Genomic DNA, 21,859 nt, shown 5'->3' with positions numbered 1-21,859 from the left:
TGGCCCCTGGGCCATCCTCCACTGTCATCCCTCCAACTCGTGACCTCATAGGAATCCAATGACAGAGCAATGGCCAAAGCATACACAAAAGTGAGTCTCAAAGATGCTATGGAGTTCTCAAACTGTCAATGGCAATTAATCTTTCCTGTTTCAGGATAAGAATAAGCCCTGTAGAGAAAGTGTAAATACCACAATTACCATATATTAAACTGAAAGTAAATCACAGGACTTATATTTTATTGGGGCAGGAGGCCCTCTCTATGCAGCTCTTTGCCTGTGTGGCTCTTTGGAAAGATAACTTCACGTACTCTCTAAGAAAATTCTAAATTTTCGTCCTCCCACTACAGACCTTTTCAACACACAAGTCAGAAAGAAACAGCATAAAAAAGTAACTAAATCATCAATGCAAACATTTTTTTTCTTTTTGTCTTCAAAGAAATAATGTAGCTACTTTTTTCTTAAGGACAAATCATTTTACTTTTTATTTTTTAGAGAAAGTGTGCACACATAAGTGGGGAGGGTGGGGGGGAGGGAGGAGGGAGAAGGGAGGAGAAGGGAGGAGAAGGGAGGAGAAGGGAGGAGAAGGGAGGAGAAGGGAGGAGAAGGGAGGAGAAGGGAGGAGAAGGGAGAAGGGAAAAGAGAGAAGAGAGAAGGGAGAAGGGGGGAGAAGGGAGAGGGAATATCTTAAGCAGGCTCCACACTCAGCACGGAGCCTGATCCCATGACTGTGGGATCATGACCTGAGCCGAAATCAAGATTCAGACTCTCAACCAACTGAGCCACCGAGGCACCCCAATGTAGTTATTTTTTAAATCACAAATCTACTGAGGAAGAACTAGTCCTGAACTGATTTGCAGCACATTAAAGGAAATTATTACATACCAGATGACAACAGCCTATTAAGTATAAAAAAGGTTAATATCTCAAGTCACTATTCACTTAGTTTTAAACCAAGTAGTAAATTATTACCTCGTATTTAGTTTTTTCAGTAAGAATGTTTTAAGAAAGCTTTAAAAAGTAGGGGAAGAAGGGGGCCTGGGTGGCTCAGTTGGTTGAGCATCTGATTCTTGACTTCGGCTCAAGTCATGATCCCAAGGTTGTGGGATCAAGCCCCACGTGAAGTGCTGAGCGTGGAGCCTGCTTAGGATTCTCTCTCTCCCTCCTTCTGTCCCTCCCCTCACTCATGTACCCTCACTTTCTCTCTAAAATAATAAAATGAAAAAAATTTTTTTTTAAAGTTGGGGAAGAGAGGGTCAGAAATCTAAAATCATATATAGTCCATACAAAACAGGTAAAAATAAGTGGAACCTGAACAAATTTATCTCCTTCACAAGACTGCTACATTGACTTTAAAGTGCTAATAAGAGAAACATGGCCAATCTAGCCTAAATATAAAAAGCCCTACACTAAGAACAGGAAACAAGATTTGTTTCTCTGCACTACAACTAGTGTTATGGACAAATCAAGATTATCATCTGTATTTCAGGGATGGGAACATGTTCAATAACCTACCTTCTTGACAAAAAGGCCGATGGGAAAAAAACTATCATTTCTGTATTAGTTTTAATTTCCTTGGGGGCCGGGGGAACACTCTAATTCAGTTTATCACAATTACAAGCTTTCTACACCAAGAGTACTTCAGACTTCTGCTGGTCTTAGCTTCATCTGCATTTACGTTCACAGTGAGCTATTACTAGCAATATATAAAAATTAAGCCATTTTCAGATCTACTGATAGTTTCCTAAACATGTCCAATGCAAGAGTTACCTGGAGGTGATTACCAAAAACAGGTTTTTCAGACCCCATACCAGATCTACTTACAGAATCTTCAGGGAGAAATCTAGGATTCTGAATTTTTATCAGCACCCTGGGTAATTTTGACACCCAGGTCAAGTATCGGACATTCCTGTAGCCAGAGCAACTCATTCCAGGGGAGGACAGTAAATTAGAAATTCACAGATTAGGTCCATTAGTCACCTGCTTCCTTACTCAGCCTACTTCAGCATGAATATATTAGCATAATGCCCGCTAGCATTCCTGAAGGCCTGTGTGCTATATTCTGTACTAAGTACAAACAATAATCTTTCGGGGTGTATACTAGTTTTATTCCAGTTCCACAGACAGGGAAACAACTGTCATTTATTGGAGTTCACACAGTATGTGAGTGGCTGCTGCTTCAAAACAAGATGCTTGCTGGCAGCAAGCTGCCACCTACAACATTATGCGATTCCAGCACCAACCAAGAGAAAAGTAAACACATGGCAAGAGTTGAAATGGAAAGTTGAGATCTTCTGTTGACCAGTGGCTTTCTTAATTTCAATTCTTTTTCTTGGTTAAAACTAAAACTAAAGAGTAAAAACTCTTTTGCATACTGGAACATCACATAATTGCTTAAGGATCCTAAACAGAGTGGGGCTGCGGACATCATCTGAGATGCTGCTACTGATTAACCCCTGAATAGTCAGTTCAGTGACTGGGTTTTTATTTTGTTGGGAGGGACAGTAGGATAACTCAGATTAACCATCAGAACATTTATCTTAAACTAAAACCACAAGAATAACATCTCATTGATGCTAACAGTTCAAATCTCAAAACTATAAAATTGGCAAACAAGCATAAATTCTGTTAACATTTTGTTGTGGCACTGTAAGTATATTCAAAATCTGCAAGATGGGTTCCCATTATGACAATTATATCAAGACTAGAGAATATTAGCAGTTTTCTTTATTATTCACATACCTGCATTGTCAGATTTAGAAAAAAGGACTTTCATGAGCCAATAAATGGCTTCATAAGAAAATGTCATAGGGATCTGTTGAACAGTGATGACCATGTCTTATGATATACAAAAATCTACACACAATTTATGGCCCAATACATACATATGTTCTCTATATATTATATCCTAGAGAAATTAATCACACACATGTATCAAGAGACATACAAGAAATGTTAATGGTAGCATCATTAGGAACAGCACTCTAAATGTCCAAAAAGAGAATGGGTAAGTCAACTGTGATACATTCATACAGTGAATACTAAATAGTAAAAAATGAATGAACCAAAGCCATACTTATCAACGAGAATAAAACTTGAAATGTTGAAAAAAGTTACAAATGATTACCTTCTATGTAACAGCAATTAATATTAAAACATGCTTGTTTACAGATATGTAACAAATGCAGTAAAAATATAAATACATACACAGGAATACCAATATCAAATAACAAATTCAAGACAGCTTTGGAGTGGAGAGGGAAAAGGAAGGGGAACAGAGTTGAAGCCATGGGTGTTCCCCCTCACATATTTTTGTCACATTTCATTTCTTAAGAATGGTGGTAAATACCTGAGTGACATACTCTTAAAATTTTGTATAACTGAGGGGTATCTGGGTGGCTCAGTTAGTTAAGAGGTTAAGTGGTTAAGCTTAAGCGTCCAACTCTTGATTTCAGCGCAGGTCATGTTCTCACAGTTTGTGAGTTCGACCCCCATACTGAGCTCCATGCTGACAGTGCTCACACACTCACTCTCACTCTCTCTCTCTCTCTCTCTCTCTCTCTGCCTCTCCCCTGCTCACACACTCAGGCGCGCGCGCGCGCTCTCTCTCTCTCTCTCTCAAAATAAACTTAAAAAACATTTTTTTTGTGTTACTGAAATTCAAAAACACAACCAAAAATAGAATTAAGTACACAAAGGCTAGTGATGTTTTAAACAACCAAGCTAACAATTACTTGAATCTTAAAATGTGATGCTATCCCCAATGCTGGTAACTTTAAGGACACTTTAAGACCCCACAACCTGCATTATTAGGTTGAAATATCTGAAACTGCTGGGTTATAGGTCAAAAAGTCAAATATTAACAATTCCATGTGGTTTAAACTAACATTAAAACTCTCTCTATAAAAAACAAAAGTTAAATTTTGATGTGTTCTCCAAGAACTTACTATGCAGTGCTCTACATTTTAATGGAAAGACTAAGAAACAAGGAAATAAAACTGAAATAGAATGGACCATGTGTCAATGGATAAAATATGAAGATAAATTTCCCAGTATACAGAACAAATATATAACTTAGAAACACATATTGCACAAAATGTGGTCAACCTACTGTCCTTTGATATAAAATATTACTGCTTAATTTTTAAAACTACTTACACATAATAAATCCTTAAAAGATCCTTGTTGAGCAAAGCAAGTCTTTATACATATAAAAATTGAAGTCCAGAGGAGAAACACCTTGTCCAAGGTCAAGGTCAAATAGTTAGCAGTCTAAACCTACTTAAAACTAAATCTAGGTCCTGCTCCAAAATTAGTCACTATAAATTAATCAGAAGTTCAACCAGAGATTTTTATTTTGTTCCAATCAAAGATTATGAAAGGAAGAATTAAGGACAAATGATCTGTGGAGTTCTGTCTTCTTTTTTATTTCTTAACAATTTCAGTATAACAAGTTCTAAGCCCATTATTATTTTTGCAAAACTCATTTGCCATAAACATATTTTAGGTAGTGATTTACAGGATTAGCTCATAAAAGCCAAGGCTATTTATAATTTAACTATAAAACTATATTCCTTCTGTAGCACTAAAGAAAATACACACTACAAAAGTAGTCTCTCCATCCCCTCACCCTCTTTTCTCAAACTTAAGAACTAGTGCTTTAAGAAAAAGGTTTAAATGAGAAAGAATGCTGAAAAAGTACTGAGGAACACACTGCAGGACAGTTGGAGTTGGAGGGAAGGTTTTTAAAAGTAATGCAATGTTTTTTTTTTTAGTGAATAAATATCACTCTTCAGAATTATTATAGAGCCCAGATAAATTATGCAAGACAGGGATAGAGATTTTCCTGAGATACGAGAAGCAGAAACTGAAAGAAAAGGGTTGGAAAAGACAAACATGAGAACTACTGGAGAGGAATGGACAGGGACAGGGACACTGGCACCCCTAGAAGCAGAAGAAACAGTACAGCCCTTCTTAGGAACAGCCCCAGGGGGCAGGTGTAATCAGCTCCCTCCCCGTACTGCAAGGTTGCTATACAGATTAAGTGAGGGAAAGCCCTGGAGAAGGGGAGGGTGGGGGAGTATTAAGGTCATCTGAGTAGTTAACGTATGTTAAGCATTTTTAACCCAAGAAATAGGTATACTAAAATCTACCTGTGCCTACAATTAATTCTCATTTTTGCTTTCTTCTTATTAGGAAAGATGAATGACAGACATGCTACCCACATCTCCTCTTCAGTTGTAAAGGGCACCCTGGATAGTCACAATCATCGAAAGCCAGATGTCTCTAGTTGGCCTGCTCTCCTCGGCAAGGTCCACTACAAGGAAAACAGCTGCCAGGACACATGCACAGTACACCATTAGAGAAGGGGAAGGGGAGGGAGACCAACCTGCCTCCGCATTCAGCTCCTCTAGAAGCCCGCTGGTCCTCCAGGTAGCTCCTGTGTCCTGGCCTCCTACAGAATTACTGTGCTCTTGAACTACCGCAGCCGCCAATAAATTGTCCACATTTACCACTTCTGGGTCAGAGCTGGTGTCAGACATATCATAATGAGCTACAACTGGAGGTCCATCTAGGGAGGAAAGAAAATGTATACTTGTATCTAACTTGTGGGGTGAAAAATACTTCTGCATCTAAGAGCCCTCTAAATGCCAGTTGCCTTTATCTTATTACTCTACCTGGTCAGAAAAGCTGCACTTTATACATCTAATATTTTGTACATGATGTGAAAGTGGAAAAGATAACCCAAGCTTCTAAGATGAGGGACACGTTTGAAAAGGAGAAAAGGAGTGTTATTATGAAGAACAGAAGACAAGACTGTACTGAACAAAGTTACACTGAATTCTCGTCACATTCCTATAGAGCAAAAGACTATGAAAAAGGAGAAGACTCCACAGAGAAAGTAAAACTGATTTTTTAAGGAAAAAAAACTGATGCAAACTATTAAAAGTCAATTTATAGTTTTTCAGAGAATGAATCTAGTTCTTTCTCTTAGTAACTAATACTTAAAAAGTCACTGTTAGATTCAAAGAAGAAAGTCAAATACATATTTTTCTATTCTAAAGAAATAAGGTTAACATTAGGAGCTCTACTTGACTATATCCAATAAAGCCCTTTAAAAATACCAGGGATCAGGGCACCCGGGTGGCTCAGTCGGTTAAGCACCCGACTCTTGGTTTCGACTCAGGTCATAATCTCACGGTTCATGGGATCGAGCCCCACATCGGGCTCCACGCTGAGCAGGAGCCTGCTTGCGATTCTCTCGCCCTCTCTCTCTGCTCCTCTCCCACTTGTGCTCGCCCTCTCTCTCTCTCTCTCAAAATAAACTTTAAAAAATAAAAATATCAGGGGTGTTATGCATTTTATAACAAAAAGACAATACTCTTTTCTACAAAAAGAAACACTTTTTCTACAAAAAGAAATACTTTTTCTACAAAAAGACAATACTCACAAAATCCACCTTCAGGATTTTGCTTGGGATGTCTTGTTAGGAATATCTAAATTTTCTTTTCCCTGAGAAAGACAACCAGCTCACATTCCAAGGCAACGATACGCAACCTTATGGGTTACTTTAGAGGAAGATATTAAAGTTCTAACTGGAAAAAAAAAAAAAAAAAAGATCCCTTCTACCTCCAAATCACCCTAACTAGCCGAAAAAGGCAGCTGATTTCCAAAGAAATTAAACCGCAGTGATTCATGCTAAAATAATTCAATAATCATGCTTGTAGAATAGATACATGCTTTAAATGCTAATGCTACCCTTTTTCTCATAGCAAAAAACAAAGAGTTTTCATTCAATTATGAGATACATCCCTTACTACCATCTTCATTTTAGAATAAAGCAGAAATAAAGGAATGCAGTTTCTCCCCCCAACAGCTATTTATAAAGTGCAGGCAAATTATTTATTTCCATAAAGATTTTTTAATATCAAGACTGTTTTACATTCAACACACCTATTTTATGAAACTCTGGACTATGAAGGAATACATATGCCAATGACTCATTAAAAGAGAACACAATGAAAGATTAGTTTTAATACAAGCATCCATTGTGTGAATTGTGACTGAACAAAACATGAAACACATCTGGGATATTTATCCCTTAAAGCAAAGGTCCCAAACCAAAAGTTTATGTAGCAACATTTTTAAAATAAAAATGACCAAATAAAAGCAAACGAGTTGTTAAGTGCCACTGTATAAGAACAGACATGTCACAATATGAAATTCTGACGATCATTACAATTTCAGTTGACTACTTAAAGATAATTTTCAATTCCCCCAAAAGGGTAAATCAAGTTCAGAAAATTCGATAGTGTAGCCTCAGTATCAGTTGGTAATGGATTTCAGCTCAAATAGCAAAAAATTAGTTTATGTTTGACGTTTTTCTTTTCTAAAAAAGAAAAGAAAGCTCTATTATTTATGGAGTTCTCGTCAGAGTTCAAAATGATTATTATGGAATCAAGATACTGTGTGATGTCCAAATACTTGGGTGCAGAAGATATGAGGGTCAAGTACAATATTGACTATTTGACCAAATGTTCTATTTTTAAAAGGGCTTTAGTTAAGTGTTGTTTTGCAAAAAATTAAAGATTTATTTTAAAATTTACACCACTAGTACCATTCACCACCTCTTGCTCTCACATCCCCCCCCCCCCCCAACCACCAAATTGAGGCATCAGGTCAACAGTCAAGTCAAAATTGTACCACTCCTACATGTAGAATCATGCAAAGAGTAGAGTTGTATATGTACATGCAGAGTTAACATCACCTACCCATGGAAATAACTTGTCTGAAAGTCTTCATCAGTAGGAAATACAAGCATAAACTTGTTATCTGGCTTCATTCTTGTATCTTCCATATTTCCAAACAGCACACCTTATAGCTTAGCTTAAATTTAGTATTCATCATAAACAAAGACAGTGATATTTTCATATTTTAATTATACTTAAAAGTTAAATTATTATCAGTGTCATTTCTCATTTCCAGTCTATCCAAAACAATGACAAGTCAGTACTATACAAACTTTAATAAAGGAATGGATGCCTTTCCATCTTTCTTCCAACTTGAAACCAAAATTAAGGATCTTATGTTCCAAGGTTATGTTACACTTATCATTAGCAAACCAAGATGAAATAAAGTAGGTTTAAAGCACTCAGCATTAGGGTTTGAACTTTAAACCACTAAGTAAATACGAGCTACCTGATGGTGATAATTTGTGATATTCTTTTAAAAGTGATTCTTGCTGCACAGCAGAAGTAAGAGACAGGTTAAGATCCTGTAGTAACTGTATCTGTCTTTTAAAAGAAAGAAAAGAAAAAAAAAGCTACTGAGGAGGAGCTGGGAAAATTCAGCACATTAATAAGAGAAGCAGCAACTATTCTTCCAATTTGACTCTAACAATTCATTACAGGATGGAATAAACATGGAGACACTGTCCTCTCTCCCACTTGATTTTTCTCTATACTGTGAGAACAAATGTACTGCTACTAAGATTACTTTGGCTTTCAAAAGCATCAAAATCGTCACTTCAAGTTACACATGGAAACATTTCCAATTTAAAAATTAATCATTAATGTAAGCACATTCCATGTTACATTTAAGGATTAGCCAAACTACACATTCTCCCATCGCTAAACTTGATGTCTGTCACAATCTTAAAACATAAATTTATAATAATGACTTCCTAGTTTTTCTATAATCCTTAATAGCATATCTCTATAAAGGTAAATGTTAACACAATTAGTTAATAACTAATTGGCCTGTGGTTAATCAAAGTGCTGTCTCTCCTCCTGATCGCAAGATTTTGAAAATTTTGCTGCTCATTACAATTACAAGGCAAAAAGTTAAAAGTCAAGCAATCCACTGACTTATGAACATCGATTCGTCCATTTTATGCTAGAAATAGGTTTGTACCCTCTCAACTATATCCTAGCCTACACACAGGTTCTAACTTTTCAAATAATAAAATACAGATGTATCTGTGTCATCACACATTTCTGACATTGTGAAGTTTACTCTTTTATGGTTAACCTTCTCTACTACTGTCATCAAGTGTTTAATTTTATGAATTAGTTTTCTTTCAACCTATTATTTTCTTCTTTAAAAAATGTTCTTTAAATCTCACTGAGAGAATGTGAAACAAAACAAAGAAGCAAAACAAAACCAACATCCTTTACTGCATTTATCCCTGACAAACCCCTTTTAGAATTTCACTACCAAAAGCACAAAATTTTTAAAAATGATGTAAGGTAATACATAATTTACCACTCTTGTTTTACAGATGAGAGATCTGAGTCCTAATTAGGTGGAACCAGAAATATACAAGACGGAACAGCATAGGAAGTACGTACAGATTTTTGGCAGCCAACATACAGGTTGAAGTCCTGCCTACTACTACTTAGCTCTAGGACTCATTTCTTCACAGAGTTATGTCAAAAGTTAAAGATGACATACCAGCAGAATACTGGACCACTGCCCCATCTTTCCACTATAATTAGCACCTGCCCTATTTTATTTGTTTGCTTATCTTTACATGTGAATTCTACTCTACAGGGCCTGCATGCAAGAAGCTTTGAGAAAAGGGGCACCTGGGTGGCTTAGTCAGTCATGTGTCTGAATCTTGATTTTAGCTCCGGTCATGATCTCATGGTTCATGAGATCGAGCCCCACGCTGGGCTCTGTGCTGACAGGGCGAAGCCTGCTTGGGATTCTCTCTCTCTGCCCCTCCCCCTTCTTTCTATCAAAATAAACAAACTTTATTTTAAAAAAAAAAAAAAAGCAGGAGCAGCTATGAGAAAACATCCCTGCCTGGGTTGGTGCCTCACACTGGTCATAGATTAACCCCACTTATTAAGCAAATGCTTTCCTGGGATTACTGAGATCTTCACAAATGGGCTTTTGTACGTTTCTTTTTGTCTGAAGTGTAATGTCAGCTTGGGTGTGTTCATATAAAAGTGTTTCATACCCAAACAGAGATCATTTTTGGATTATTTCATATTTTGCACCATCCTAGCCTACAGAGCCTCCCACTAACACAAGTGTCAGTCTCCCAGTATGAGGTCTAATTAGATCTGAGAGATGGGAATTCCTCTAGTATCTCAGACACCCTAGAAACGCACTCCTCCTTCTCTCTCTATTGGTTAAGTCTTGGGCCCAAGGAAAGGTGGGGCAATGGCCCAAGACACACTTTGCCCCTTCAACTCCCATTTCTATAACTATAGTAATATACAACAAAGCTCAGAGAAAATTCCTTCTGTCCTCCCCAGTGTAGCCAATCTCCTGAAACCCCTCACTAGGAGAGAAAAAAATCCATCTTGTTACTGCGAAATGATCCCATATAAGCTCTACTGCCACAGTCATTAAAGGGCCTATGCCCAGGGCCATTATCTATCTACAACATCATGAGAAAGGTGGAAATCACACTTGGCCTCAATCCAGATAGTCAGATTCAAAAAAGCTACACCTGAAAGAAGCATTCTTAGGAATTACCTAGCCAAGGGGTCTAAGAAGGGAGAGTATATGTGGCAGTGGGCAAGTGAGAGAATGCAGTGTGGGGGGAATAAGGAATTGAGGGGAAGGACAAACCTGAAGAGCTGCAGGAGGAAATTTGCATTTTGGCGGAAACTACTCAAGAAAAAAGGCATTTTCATTCCATACCAAAATACTTACCTAGGTGAAAATCTGTATTTGCGAATATAAGAGAAAACTTACTTGAGAATACTTATGCTGTATTTTTATTACTATCAAAAATATATATGCACACATAGAACAATGTGAAAAAATTAAAAGCAGTCATTTTCAAAGCAGCTGTTGAAAAAGACAAATAATTACATCTACCAGAAAAAAAACAAAAAGCTACACAGAAAAGTGCCATCTCTAAAAAAACAGCTTTAAATACCAAAATCTGTGTGTGTCTATTTTCTCCAGAATAATATCAAATGCTATTTCAGTAAAAAGAAAAATGTCTGAGAAAACAGAGCTAAATGGAAATCAAATGCAATATACAATGAAATTTTATGTTCAGGCATTAAATCATTTTCACTTTTTTAAATTTTTACTGATTTGTTTTTTAAGTAATCTCTACACCCAATATGGGGCTTGAACTCAATATCAAGAGTCGCATGCTCCACTGAGCCAGCCAGCCAGCCAGGCACCTGGCATTATGTCATTTCCAAAATAAAACTGTTTTTGTACTTTTTTCATTCTACTCATCTCAATTATTAAAATTTTAGACATTATAAAGTTTGCAAGGTGGGAATAAAGTTTTAAGGACTACATCTGTCCTTATATCATACTAGTAAATGACAGGTCATTTTGTTCACCCAGGAAAGTTACCTATGATACTGATTAAGAGTTAATTTTGAGAGGATCAAAGATGAGGTAAAAGCAAATATTCAAGATTATCAGAGTAGTTAGAAAGTTGATCTCAAGAAAGAAAATTTCATTTTAACATTTCACCACTAACTACAAAGTTGGGAAAATTGGGAGGTTATTCATAAGATAACTCGGGTCACGTATCTGGATATTCAACAAAAACTAAAAGTTCGGAAAACAGGGCACCTGAAGAGGTCACCATCTTTCAATTTATCTTCCTATTTCAGAAACAAACTCATGACCTACTGCTTTGAGGATTCAGAGAACAAAACTGAAATATCTGTACCATGTACACAAAGAACACAAAAATTAGATATGATTTTAGCCACATCTCCATCTCTATGATCCCTGTTAAAGATATCTCCATTCCAGCTTTCTGATTACTCCCTGAAGCAGTCTAAACTCCATTTTCCAAATATTCCTCAATTTTTAATAGGATAACTCAGTAGAACATGTAAAGAAAAAGAATCTCAACCTTTGATGTTAACACTGGTATTATTACCTTTTTCAATATAGCAATTACAAAAAAACCTGAAAATCATCTCAAAAACATCATGTAAAATCTATTAATTATTCTGACCACAAACTAATATTGCATAATGGAAAAGCAGGTTTCTTGACTCCCAAACACCTAATGTGAATTAACTGGTAGACAATCACTAATATAACAACCAATGCTATCCTCAATAGAGTAACAAGAAACATTTCTTTTTTGAAACTTTTATTTATCTAGATTAATTGTTACACTTCAAATGCAGTTAGATAAAATATATAAAGAAAGTGCAATAAAATAAAAATCAGTTATTTAATAACATTCTTTCCAAATCTCAAAGTTGTAAGAGTTTATTACCAAAGAATACACTTCCTCATAGATTATTACTCCTTCATTTTTTAGGATGTCTTCTATTTTATGTTGTAGTAAATTTAATATAAGATCTACTCAATGCCAGTAATAATAGTTTGTTTTCAATCCCCACCAACCTTCCTAAAATTCAGAGAAATTAAAAACAGAAATTAAAAAAAAAAAATGAAAAGTGTAGAAACTCCGAAGTTATTCACGTTGTGTACAATCCATGTATCATACAACTGTTCTGGACAAATTAAAAAAACAAATTTCTTATCTGTACACTGATTAAGGACATAGATGCCATTTATGGAGAGGATTTTGAGAAGAATTTTTCTTCGAGAACAATTTTTACTGAACAATTTTCATAGTAAAAAAATTTTAAGTTTAATAAATTTGCTCAAATTGTTTTGATGCTGTATTTTCTAACATGTGGCATTCCACAAAATCTCTTTCACTGTGCTCTCACTGTATCATTTAAATCAAACTGGAGAGGGAAATAAATATAAGCTAAACAAAATGTAACAGGTACAATTACTTTAAAAGGTCACCTTCTATGAGACAGCTTGCCTATAATCTGTTATTCTAAACAAATGATGACAGGAAGAAGCCTGTTCACCATCTTACCTACAACTTTCATGTAGCTGTATCATTAGGCAAATTCAGCTGTATATTAAAAATGAAAATTATCAGTGATATCAATTTGGGTGCTTTATTTGCTCAACAAAAGGATTCACTACAGCATTTCTTCCATTAACAAGCAGATTTAATCGTTTAAAATTATTTCATTTCTAATATTCTGACTTGCACACAAATTTTAAGTAATAAATCTTATGTAAATTGAGATATACCTAGACTCAGAGACCTGGGTCTCTGCTGTTAAATCTACATAACACTGTAGAATGACAAAAGCAATGAAGCAAAATTATTCTTTTACTCAGTCTGCTAGTGAAATACACAAGAGATCAAAAACCTTTACATGACAAAAACAAAATCCATAAAGTAACTTTTTTCTCCAATTTTATCACCCCAACTAGGTTTATATGTGGGCAACTCTTACATACATGAATGGATATTATATTAATAAAAATCCCTGTAGACTATTCCATTGTTTTCTGTCTCCAACAACTTGTCAAATGTAACAATAAAAAAACACAAAAATTAGTTATTTCAGAAGTGGGCATATGTGCACACGTGCAGACACACACACACAGACCAGACCCCTCGAGATAAGGCTCAATCCTCTGACTTGGTAACAAGAAAAAAGGTTTTTTCTCTTGGAGCCCCAAAATGATAGAATCCTTTATTCTAAGTTAAAAAAAAAAAAAAAAAACACTTTATACAAGATATTAAATCTTAAGATTTTCATTGTGTTGTGTTCTAAATTGAAATTTTATTTGGGCTTTTATTACACTCATTTTTAATGATGCGCACAAAATATGCATCAATACAAGTAAGACAGTTATTACCTAACAAGTGGCTCAAATAACCAGATCGTTCTAATCTGGTTAAATACTCTTAAGATGATTAAAAATCTAATATCCTACAACACTGAGTTAGTACAAACTAGGCAGAAAGTAGTCTGTAGACAGATTATCAGAAAACACATTTATCTTTAGTGAGGGGATAATGCCCCCTTTTAAATATCATCACCTAATTTCATGTGTACATATTAGAGAAATGGGATTTTATTCTTAAATAGAAAGTATTTCAACGACATCTAGATTAATGTTTTAGGTTGAAAGAAGTTTCTTCCAGCATTAGCCCTTTATATACTACAAAGAGGTCCAAACAGGATACACTCCTTAACCTTCTTAAAATTCTAGGAAAATTAAAGGAATTCAAAAGAAAGAAATTAGGGAAGACCACTAGGCACTTCTCAAACAATACATACACGTACATAAAAATGCCACCACATAATCCATAAGTGATTCCCACTTCTTCGTTTTAGTACTTAAACGTACAACAGTCTCCCTTTAACCACGGTTTCACTGCCATGATTTCAGTTACCATCAGTCAACAATGGTCCGGAAACAGATGATCTTCCTCCTGACAAACGGTCAGAAGGTCAAAAGTAGCCTAACACTACATCACAGTGCCTGTATCATTCACCTCACTACTTCTCCTCACATACGCATTTTATCACCTCACATCATCACAAAAAGGGTAAGTGCAGTACAATAAAATATTCTGAGAGACCACATTCGCATAATTTTTATTACGATATATTGTTATAATTGTTGTATTTTATTATTGTTGCTCATCTCTTACTGTGCCTAATTTATAGATTAAACCTTATCATACATATGTTTGTATACGAAAAAACAATTTATAGGGTTCAGTACTATCTGTGGTTTCACGCATCCACTGGGGTCTTGAAACATAACCCCCACAGATGAGGGGGTATAATCTTAGGGATAGAGGCTTTGCCTCACTGAAGGAGAATTCAATAATCCAAAACAGCAGTTATTTTTTAAAAGTTCAATACTGGATATTTCTGTAAATATATGTAATACAGAAACAAAATTTTTTGAAAGAGGAATTTTTAAATTGTGCAATCTGGACAAGGTGTAACCATTGAATGCACAACTCATATAAAAACTTACTGTTTTTCAAAATAATATTTCCTGTAACAGCTCACATTTTAATTTTCAAGGCACTGTGAGAAACTAAAAATCAGGATAAAATTTGTACGTATGTTTCTGCTTCAAAATTATTAAGGTTAAGCACTCCAAACCACAAAATTTCAGATTTTACTTTAGAATAAGTTTTAATATTTGAAACATATTCTACGAATTAAATCAATACATCCTGGTTTCCTTTTTCTACCAAAACCTCTTTCCACTTCTTTATCCAAAATTATGTAGAAAGGTGTCCCAAATTATTAATGTTTAACACCTTCTCAAATATCCTAAATATCATTCTTACCTAGAATATCAATTATTATAACCTATGTTTGAGGAACGCCTGGGTAGATCAGTTGGTTAAGTGTCTGACTCGAGTTCGGCTCAGGTCATGATCTTGCGGTTCCTGGGTTTGAGCCCTGTGTCAGCGTGTGGAACCTGCTTGGGATTCTCTGTCTCCTTCCTCTCTCTGGCCCTCCTCCCACACAAAATAAACAAATAAAACCTATGTTTGATAGTTCTAGTCCACTAAAACTTTTTCATTTTTCTCTTAAAGGCAAAAAGTATATCTATAGACTTTTTGCTCAATTATCTAATAACAAAAACTAGAATATATTCGGTCAATACTAGGAATAATTTGTGTTCTTAAAAGATGAATTATTTTAAAAATAAAAAGCATCATTACATCCTTAATATATCAAATATTAAATCATGAAACAAAAAAGAAACCTGCTAAGTACTTGAAACAGTTTATACATGCATTAAAAAGTAGTCATGTTAACATGCTGAAATTAACTTTTTAAATTTATTTTTTTAAGTAGGTTCCATGCCCAATGGGGGGTTTGAACTCATAGCTCTGAGATCAAGAGTCACGTGCTCTACCGACTGAGCCAGCCAGGCACCCCTATATTGACATTTTTTATGCCTAAAACTCCATGTCTAGCAAAATCAGTGATCTCAGGAAGAAACTGAAGACAGAACTTCCCTGAAAATATCTCAAATTCAAATAGTGACCGCAGATTAGTTAAAATCTAGTCAGTCATCCCAAACCAATGTTCTTCCTGTTGATATAAAACTTAATCTAAAAATAATACTAGCTGAAGTAATTTACAAATGTTGTATTATCATTTCAGAGAAAAATACATCAGTTATAATTAACTCCTATCATAGTTTATGTTGAAAATTCATACTAATGTTATGTAAGAGCTTAGCTGATGTTAAGAAATTTATTGCAAGTTGCACTGGTGTTTCCAAACTTACTCCTATTTGTCAAATATCAAGTTCAGGAAATCTGACCATCATTACACAATTAAGAGACTTCTAGTCTTTTTCATCAATTCCTATATACATTCTTCAAAGAGACCTGAGAACATTAACGCCTCCCGCAAAGTTAACTCCCAATTCTTACCCATCAGGTTCTAAAACGAAAAAACCAAATCACACAGTTTATTTTTCAATTCAAAACTAGAAAAGGAAAAAAAAAGTTGGCTCGGTCTATTACAGTTAATTTAAAAATTGCAAATATTTGGATAAAGAACTAAATAGAAAATATACTAATAATTTTCTAAGTTACTGATAAATTCTTAAAATACTGACCATTTTCTGAGTAAAGTTCCTGATAAATTATTAAAATAAAGGTCTTCATTGTTATATAAACCACCTATCCTTCCTCTTACAAAACAGAATTAGTTTTTCCAACGTTGCAACTTCATTAAGTATTAAAATAATTAATCTGTTTCATATTGAGAAGTTATGAAATTATAAATTTGAAGGGAAAAACCAATAAATTTTTATTGTAAGGAAATCCAGTAGAAAGCAAAATTTGAAACAAAAACAGTATTAGCAAAGTTACATATTCCTACTACAAAATTTCATCCTAATTTAGTGGCTTCTCACCAACCCAGAAAACATAAAATACCAGTATTTCCCAATCTCAGGCCACACATAAAAACAGCTATCATACTGCAAGACTTTCAATCCTGTGATATTTTCTCCCCTTTGACATACTCTGTGGGCCCTTTAACATGCCAAAGGGCCATTTATTTTCAGTCCGGGGATTAAAAACAAAATTAAATTGGTAGTACATTAGCTAATACAGTTAGTCACTAGTAACTTAAAAACCCATTTAATACATACGCTTAACAGAGTGACCATTTCATCTATTTCCTCTAGAGGTACTCTTTACATCAAGGTACCAGACAATTTCACTGAATGATGTCTGCCAGGTTACTGCCTCAGGCAGTGAGCTTTAAGTTAATGCTCAAGATAAAAATTCATCTATGTAGCAATGAAAAGTCCTCATGCAAGCAATCAAACTCTGTTCTTATCTGCTTTCTCTACAATATCTTGCATAGTAGGTACAGAGTGTATATATCCTCAAAAATTAATTCATTCTTCCTACATACAAATGTTACTGAAAGTTGTAATTCATTAAAGACTAGCAACAAATGCATTCATTAAATGACATATGGAAGAATGACATAAAAATGTTCATGCAGTGCATTCATCATTTATGATCTTCAGAGTGGGATTAATTACATGATTCCCTCCTTTGGAATCAGAAGAGAGTCAACAATGTTTGGGGAGAATAAATGTTAAGAGATTCTCAAAGAATTCACTACTTACCTATCTGGATTCACTAACATTCCCTATCTTATATCTTATTTATGTTTTTGGCATGAAAAAAACATAAAGATGAGGATCACTCCTATTATCGTATAAATGTGGTTCTATGTTCCAACCATATGTAATGAAACACAAGCTAAAATTATCCAACTCTGCTGTTTTGAATATCTATTTTTTAAAAGGAACTGTTTACTATTGTAATTTTTAAAACACCATCAAAAGAAACTTACAATAGCCAAAAGCATATTCCTTCTTACACAATCCAAAAAGCAGATAGTTAACACAATTGATTTCTGTGATAGATTCAAAGCTTGTTCTGTAATATTCCCATTTTTGGTCAAGTTAACTGGAAAATGTTGTCTTTGGGAATTCTACTGTACTGTCAACATTTAAACAAGTTGCATAAGAACCAAAGGGCTGCTGTGATAGTTCTTGGAAATCAGGCATCTGCATGCCCCAGACTGGGTGAGAAGGGTAATTCTTTGGATGACTAGTTGCATTTTAAGTTCCCTGGGTTCGACAGCTGCTTGTTCTCTTCACCAGTGTCAAGGTGAGTTAGCTCTTCCATCCACACGCAAAATTTCTCCTCTGTCTGCCTCTTGGAAAAACAGCCCATGGTCTCTTCTAGGATGCTGCCTATGCAATTCCTATCATACACAGCATCCCTGTCAAATAATCCTGGAATTTCCCTGGGCGCTCCTTCTGTTCCCCCAGCATGACTGAAGTCAGCTTTAAAGACATTGAGGCCATTTGATAAAACATCATTAATTCAGAAAATTGTATTTTTATTAAGACAAGCTTATTCAGGAAAATGACTTGAGCATTACTAAGAAGAGCTATATAAAGCACTGATAAGCAGCACTTAAATTAACTAAAGTAAAGTAATTCTGAGAAAAATTAAGTAACACTACCATTTTTCACAGCTTCAATATTATTTGCCCAGTAAAACTTGTATTCTGTTACTATACAACTAATCATTAATCTGTAACAGTGGTTTTCAACCTTTGCTGCACATAAAAACCTGAAGTGGTTTAACAAATACCAAAACCTAGGGCTCCCAGGCATTGAAGGTTTGTTTTATTTTGTTTTAAGCTCTCCATGTGATTTTATTGTGTACAACCTCAGTTGAGAACCACTGTATCCTTGAGTATTTTCACGGTCTAGACTTCAAAATTCTAAAAGCTATTTTCACAGCTGACCCCTAATAAATCAGTATACAATTAATTCTCAACTGATTCTTATCAAATGCTCCTACATGATGTTAAAAAATATTCCTTATAGAAAACCATGCAAAGGATATACACAATCCATGTATATACCTCTGGGTCAGCTTTTGTTACAAACCCTGGTCTATGCAAGGTGCTAAATTTATGCCTTTAAAAAACAAAACAACAACAACAAAAAAAGGTTCTGTGTTTAAGTTTAGGATATGCTACAAATCATATCCTCCCCCTCTTAAAAACACATTAATGTCTCTGAGTTGTACTGCAGTAAAGAAACCTGTTTCCACATGGTCCAGTACTTTTCCAAATGTGTGAAGAGTCTACAGCTATTAATATCCAGTAAGAAGTCATTTCATGGTATTCCAGTTTAGGATACGCAGTTTTACATAGTTTTATCCTTGAACTAAGTAAGGTTATCTTTGGTCTGGACTGATCCCATAGAATTTGGGTTCCCAATAAAACTAATTATGCTGATGGGGCGCCTGGGTGGCTCAGTTGGTCGGGCATCTGACTTCGGCTCATGTCATGATCTCACAGTACATGAGTTCCAGCCCCACGTCAAGTTCTGTGCTGACAGCTCAGAGCCTGAAGCCTGCTTCGGATTCTGTCTCTCTCTCTCTCTCTCTCTCTCTCTCTCTCCCCTTCCCCCCTCACTTAACATCAACACTTAACTGAGTAGCTCAGTCTGTCTCACACTCTGTCTCTCAAAAATGAATAAACCTTAAAAAAAAAATTAAAACTAATTATGCTGAACTCTTCATTTCTTTAGGGAGCTACTAAAAATGTTACCTCTTCAAAAAATAAGTAAATAAAAAATAAAAATGTTACCTCTTCAGACCACTCGGGACTACTGTACTATCTAAAATAGCTTTTTGACCCCATTCCTAGTCAATCTTTATCTCTTATATCCTGCTTTATTATTTGTAGTGTATATTCTGACAGCATATGATGAATTTACTTATTATCTGTCTGCTCAAAAAAGATGAAGTTTCATGAGAGCAGAGACTTTTCATTCACTACTGCACTCACATGCTGCAAAGCAGGTGCTCATATATTTGCTGAATAAATGAATGATGGAATCAATCAACCTTGGCCTTATACCATCTACTTATAGCAAGAAGTCTTACAAAGAACAGCCCTATGAAATGCTCTGTAGTATTTACTCCAGGGTATTTCTGAAAATATGGTTCACTTTATGTCATAGTGGCTTTTTATGAAGATGCAAAAGAAAAATTTCCCAGGTCTCAGTATCAAGAATAGCAGTGTTTCTCCTAGAAAATGAGAACTATTTAATCAGCTTTGCCACCTCTTCACAATGCCTAAAAGGCTATGGAAAAATTTCTGGCCCATACTTAGCAAATAAAAACCTCATGTAGTTTATTATTCTCTAAGTTCATATTATTCCTTTCCCCCTGACTACTCCATCCCTTGTCCTCACGTTTTAAAAAAAATCTTGTTTACACAAAACATCCTCAAGAGGAACATACCTTTCCCCAAAATTTGTATTTGGCTTATGGAAACACTAAATGGAATTTTTTTTTAATTTTTTTTTTAAACGTTTATTTTTGAGACAGAGAGAGACAGAGCATGAACAGGGGAGGGGCAGAGAGAGAGGGAGACACAGAATCTGAAACAGGCTCCAGGCTCTGAGCAGTCAGCACAGAGCCCGACGCGGGGCTCGAACTCACAGACCGCGAGATCATGACCTGAGCCGAAGTCAGACGCTTAACCGACCAAACCACCCAGGCGCCTCTAAATGGAATTTAAAGAATATGAAACTTTCTTTAAGCAGTTTATCCATTATAAATGCTGGGGGAATTTAAATATATAGGACAGGAAATTAAGATGGCTACTTGGATCTGTTTCAGATTCTGGCACTTAGTTTTCAACAAACACTGAAAAATGGGTATTTAAAAGCTAAATTCAGAACATTGTGTAAGATTGCTTATGCTAGGGACAGTGAGATAAGTTGTGGCCTTGTAGAGATGACTATCAGCAATAAACACTGGTAAATAAGACATTTTAAAGTCTTAAAATCAAGGACCAATTAATTATACATTTGTCAAGACCCACAGAATGTACAACACCAAGAGTGAACCCTGATGTAACTATGGACTCTAAGTGATAATGATGTCAATGTAGGTTCATCACTACCTCTGGCAGGGGATGCTGAAAAGGAGGAGTCTGTATGTATGTGTTGGCAGGGAACATATGGTAAATCTCTGTACCTTCTTAGTTTTACTGTCAACCTAAAACTGCTCTAAAAAATAAAGTCTATTTTAAAAAAAAACAGGGACCATATTATAACTTTAAACACATGTATGTCCTTTTATTAATACTAAGATATATCCTATTTTGAGAAAAAGACTTACTGAAAGCAAAGCTTATGCTTTTGCATATACAAAGTTAATATAGGCACTCAACTTTAAGGAGTTAGGAAAAGCAGGTGGAAAATAATACCTTAGTGCTTTAACATGAGATTACCAAAGGACACCCACCAGTAAAACTTCAAAGCTGCCAAATTTAAGATCACATTATCCAAACACTGTACCGAGAAACAATGCATGCTTTTAAAACAATCACTTAAATGGAATAAAAGAAAAAAGTGCTTATACTTGTTAAATTAATACAGAACTGTGCTATAGATTTTATAACTAATAGGATTTTTAAAAACTAGAGTCCACTGTTCAGAACTTGATACCCATTAACAATAACGCAACTCAATTGAGACAGATAACCAGTTTCACAATGACTTTTAACTATGTAGGAGACTTAACATCAACACTTAACTGAGTAGCTCTCAGCCCTGGCTGTTCACTGTAATCATCTAGGGAGCTTTAAAAATGCAAGATCTCAGGGTACCTGGGTGGCTCAGTCGGTTGAGCATCCAACACTTGATTTCAGCTCAGGTCAGGATCCCAGGATTGTGGGATCGATCCCTATGTCGGGCTCCATTCTGAGCATGGAGCCTGCTTAGGAGTCTTTTTCTCTCTCTCCCTCTGCCCCTCTCCCCAGTGCTTGCTCGCTCGTGTGCTCAAATTAAAAAAAAAAAAAAAAAAAATGCAGGGCACCTGAGTGGTTCAGTCAGTTAAGTGTCTGACTTTGGCTCAGGGCATGATCTCAGGGTTCATGAGTTCAAGCCCTGCATCAGGCTCTGTGCTGACAGCTCGGAG

The 21,859-nt window shown here is 35.5% G+C and overlaps 1 protein-coding gene across 2 annotated transcripts in view; it reads right to left on the bottom strand.

Annotated features, from left to right (window-relative positions):
- Positions 1-21,859, bottom strand: part of ARK2N (arkadia (RNF111) N-terminal like PKA signaling regulator 2N) — an 85,495-nt gene that overhangs the window by 20,087 nt on the left and 43,549 nt on the right. Inside the window, exon 3 of one of the 2 annotated variants that reach the window (XM_047827914.1) lies at positions 5,387-5,569. The exons of the other annotated variant lie outside the window; for it this stretch is intronic. Within the exon in view, the coding sequence (XP_047683870.1) occupies positions 5,387-5,569 (183 nt within the window). The remainder of the gene's footprint in view (positions 1-5,386; positions 5,570-21,859) is intronic. 2 annotated transcript variants of the gene reach the window in all.

This window comes from Prionailurus viverrinus, chromosome D3 (genome assembly GCF_022837055.1).
Source record: "Prionailurus viverrinus isolate Anna chromosome D3, UM_Priviv_1.0, whole genome shotgun sequence".
Classification (NCBI taxonomy): domain Eukaryota; kingdom Metazoa; phylum Chordata; class Mammalia; order Carnivora; family Felidae; genus Prionailurus; species Prionailurus viverrinus.
The sequence above is the reverse complement of the archived record's forward strand: the minus strand, read 5'-3'. Positions and strand labels throughout refer to the sequence as shown.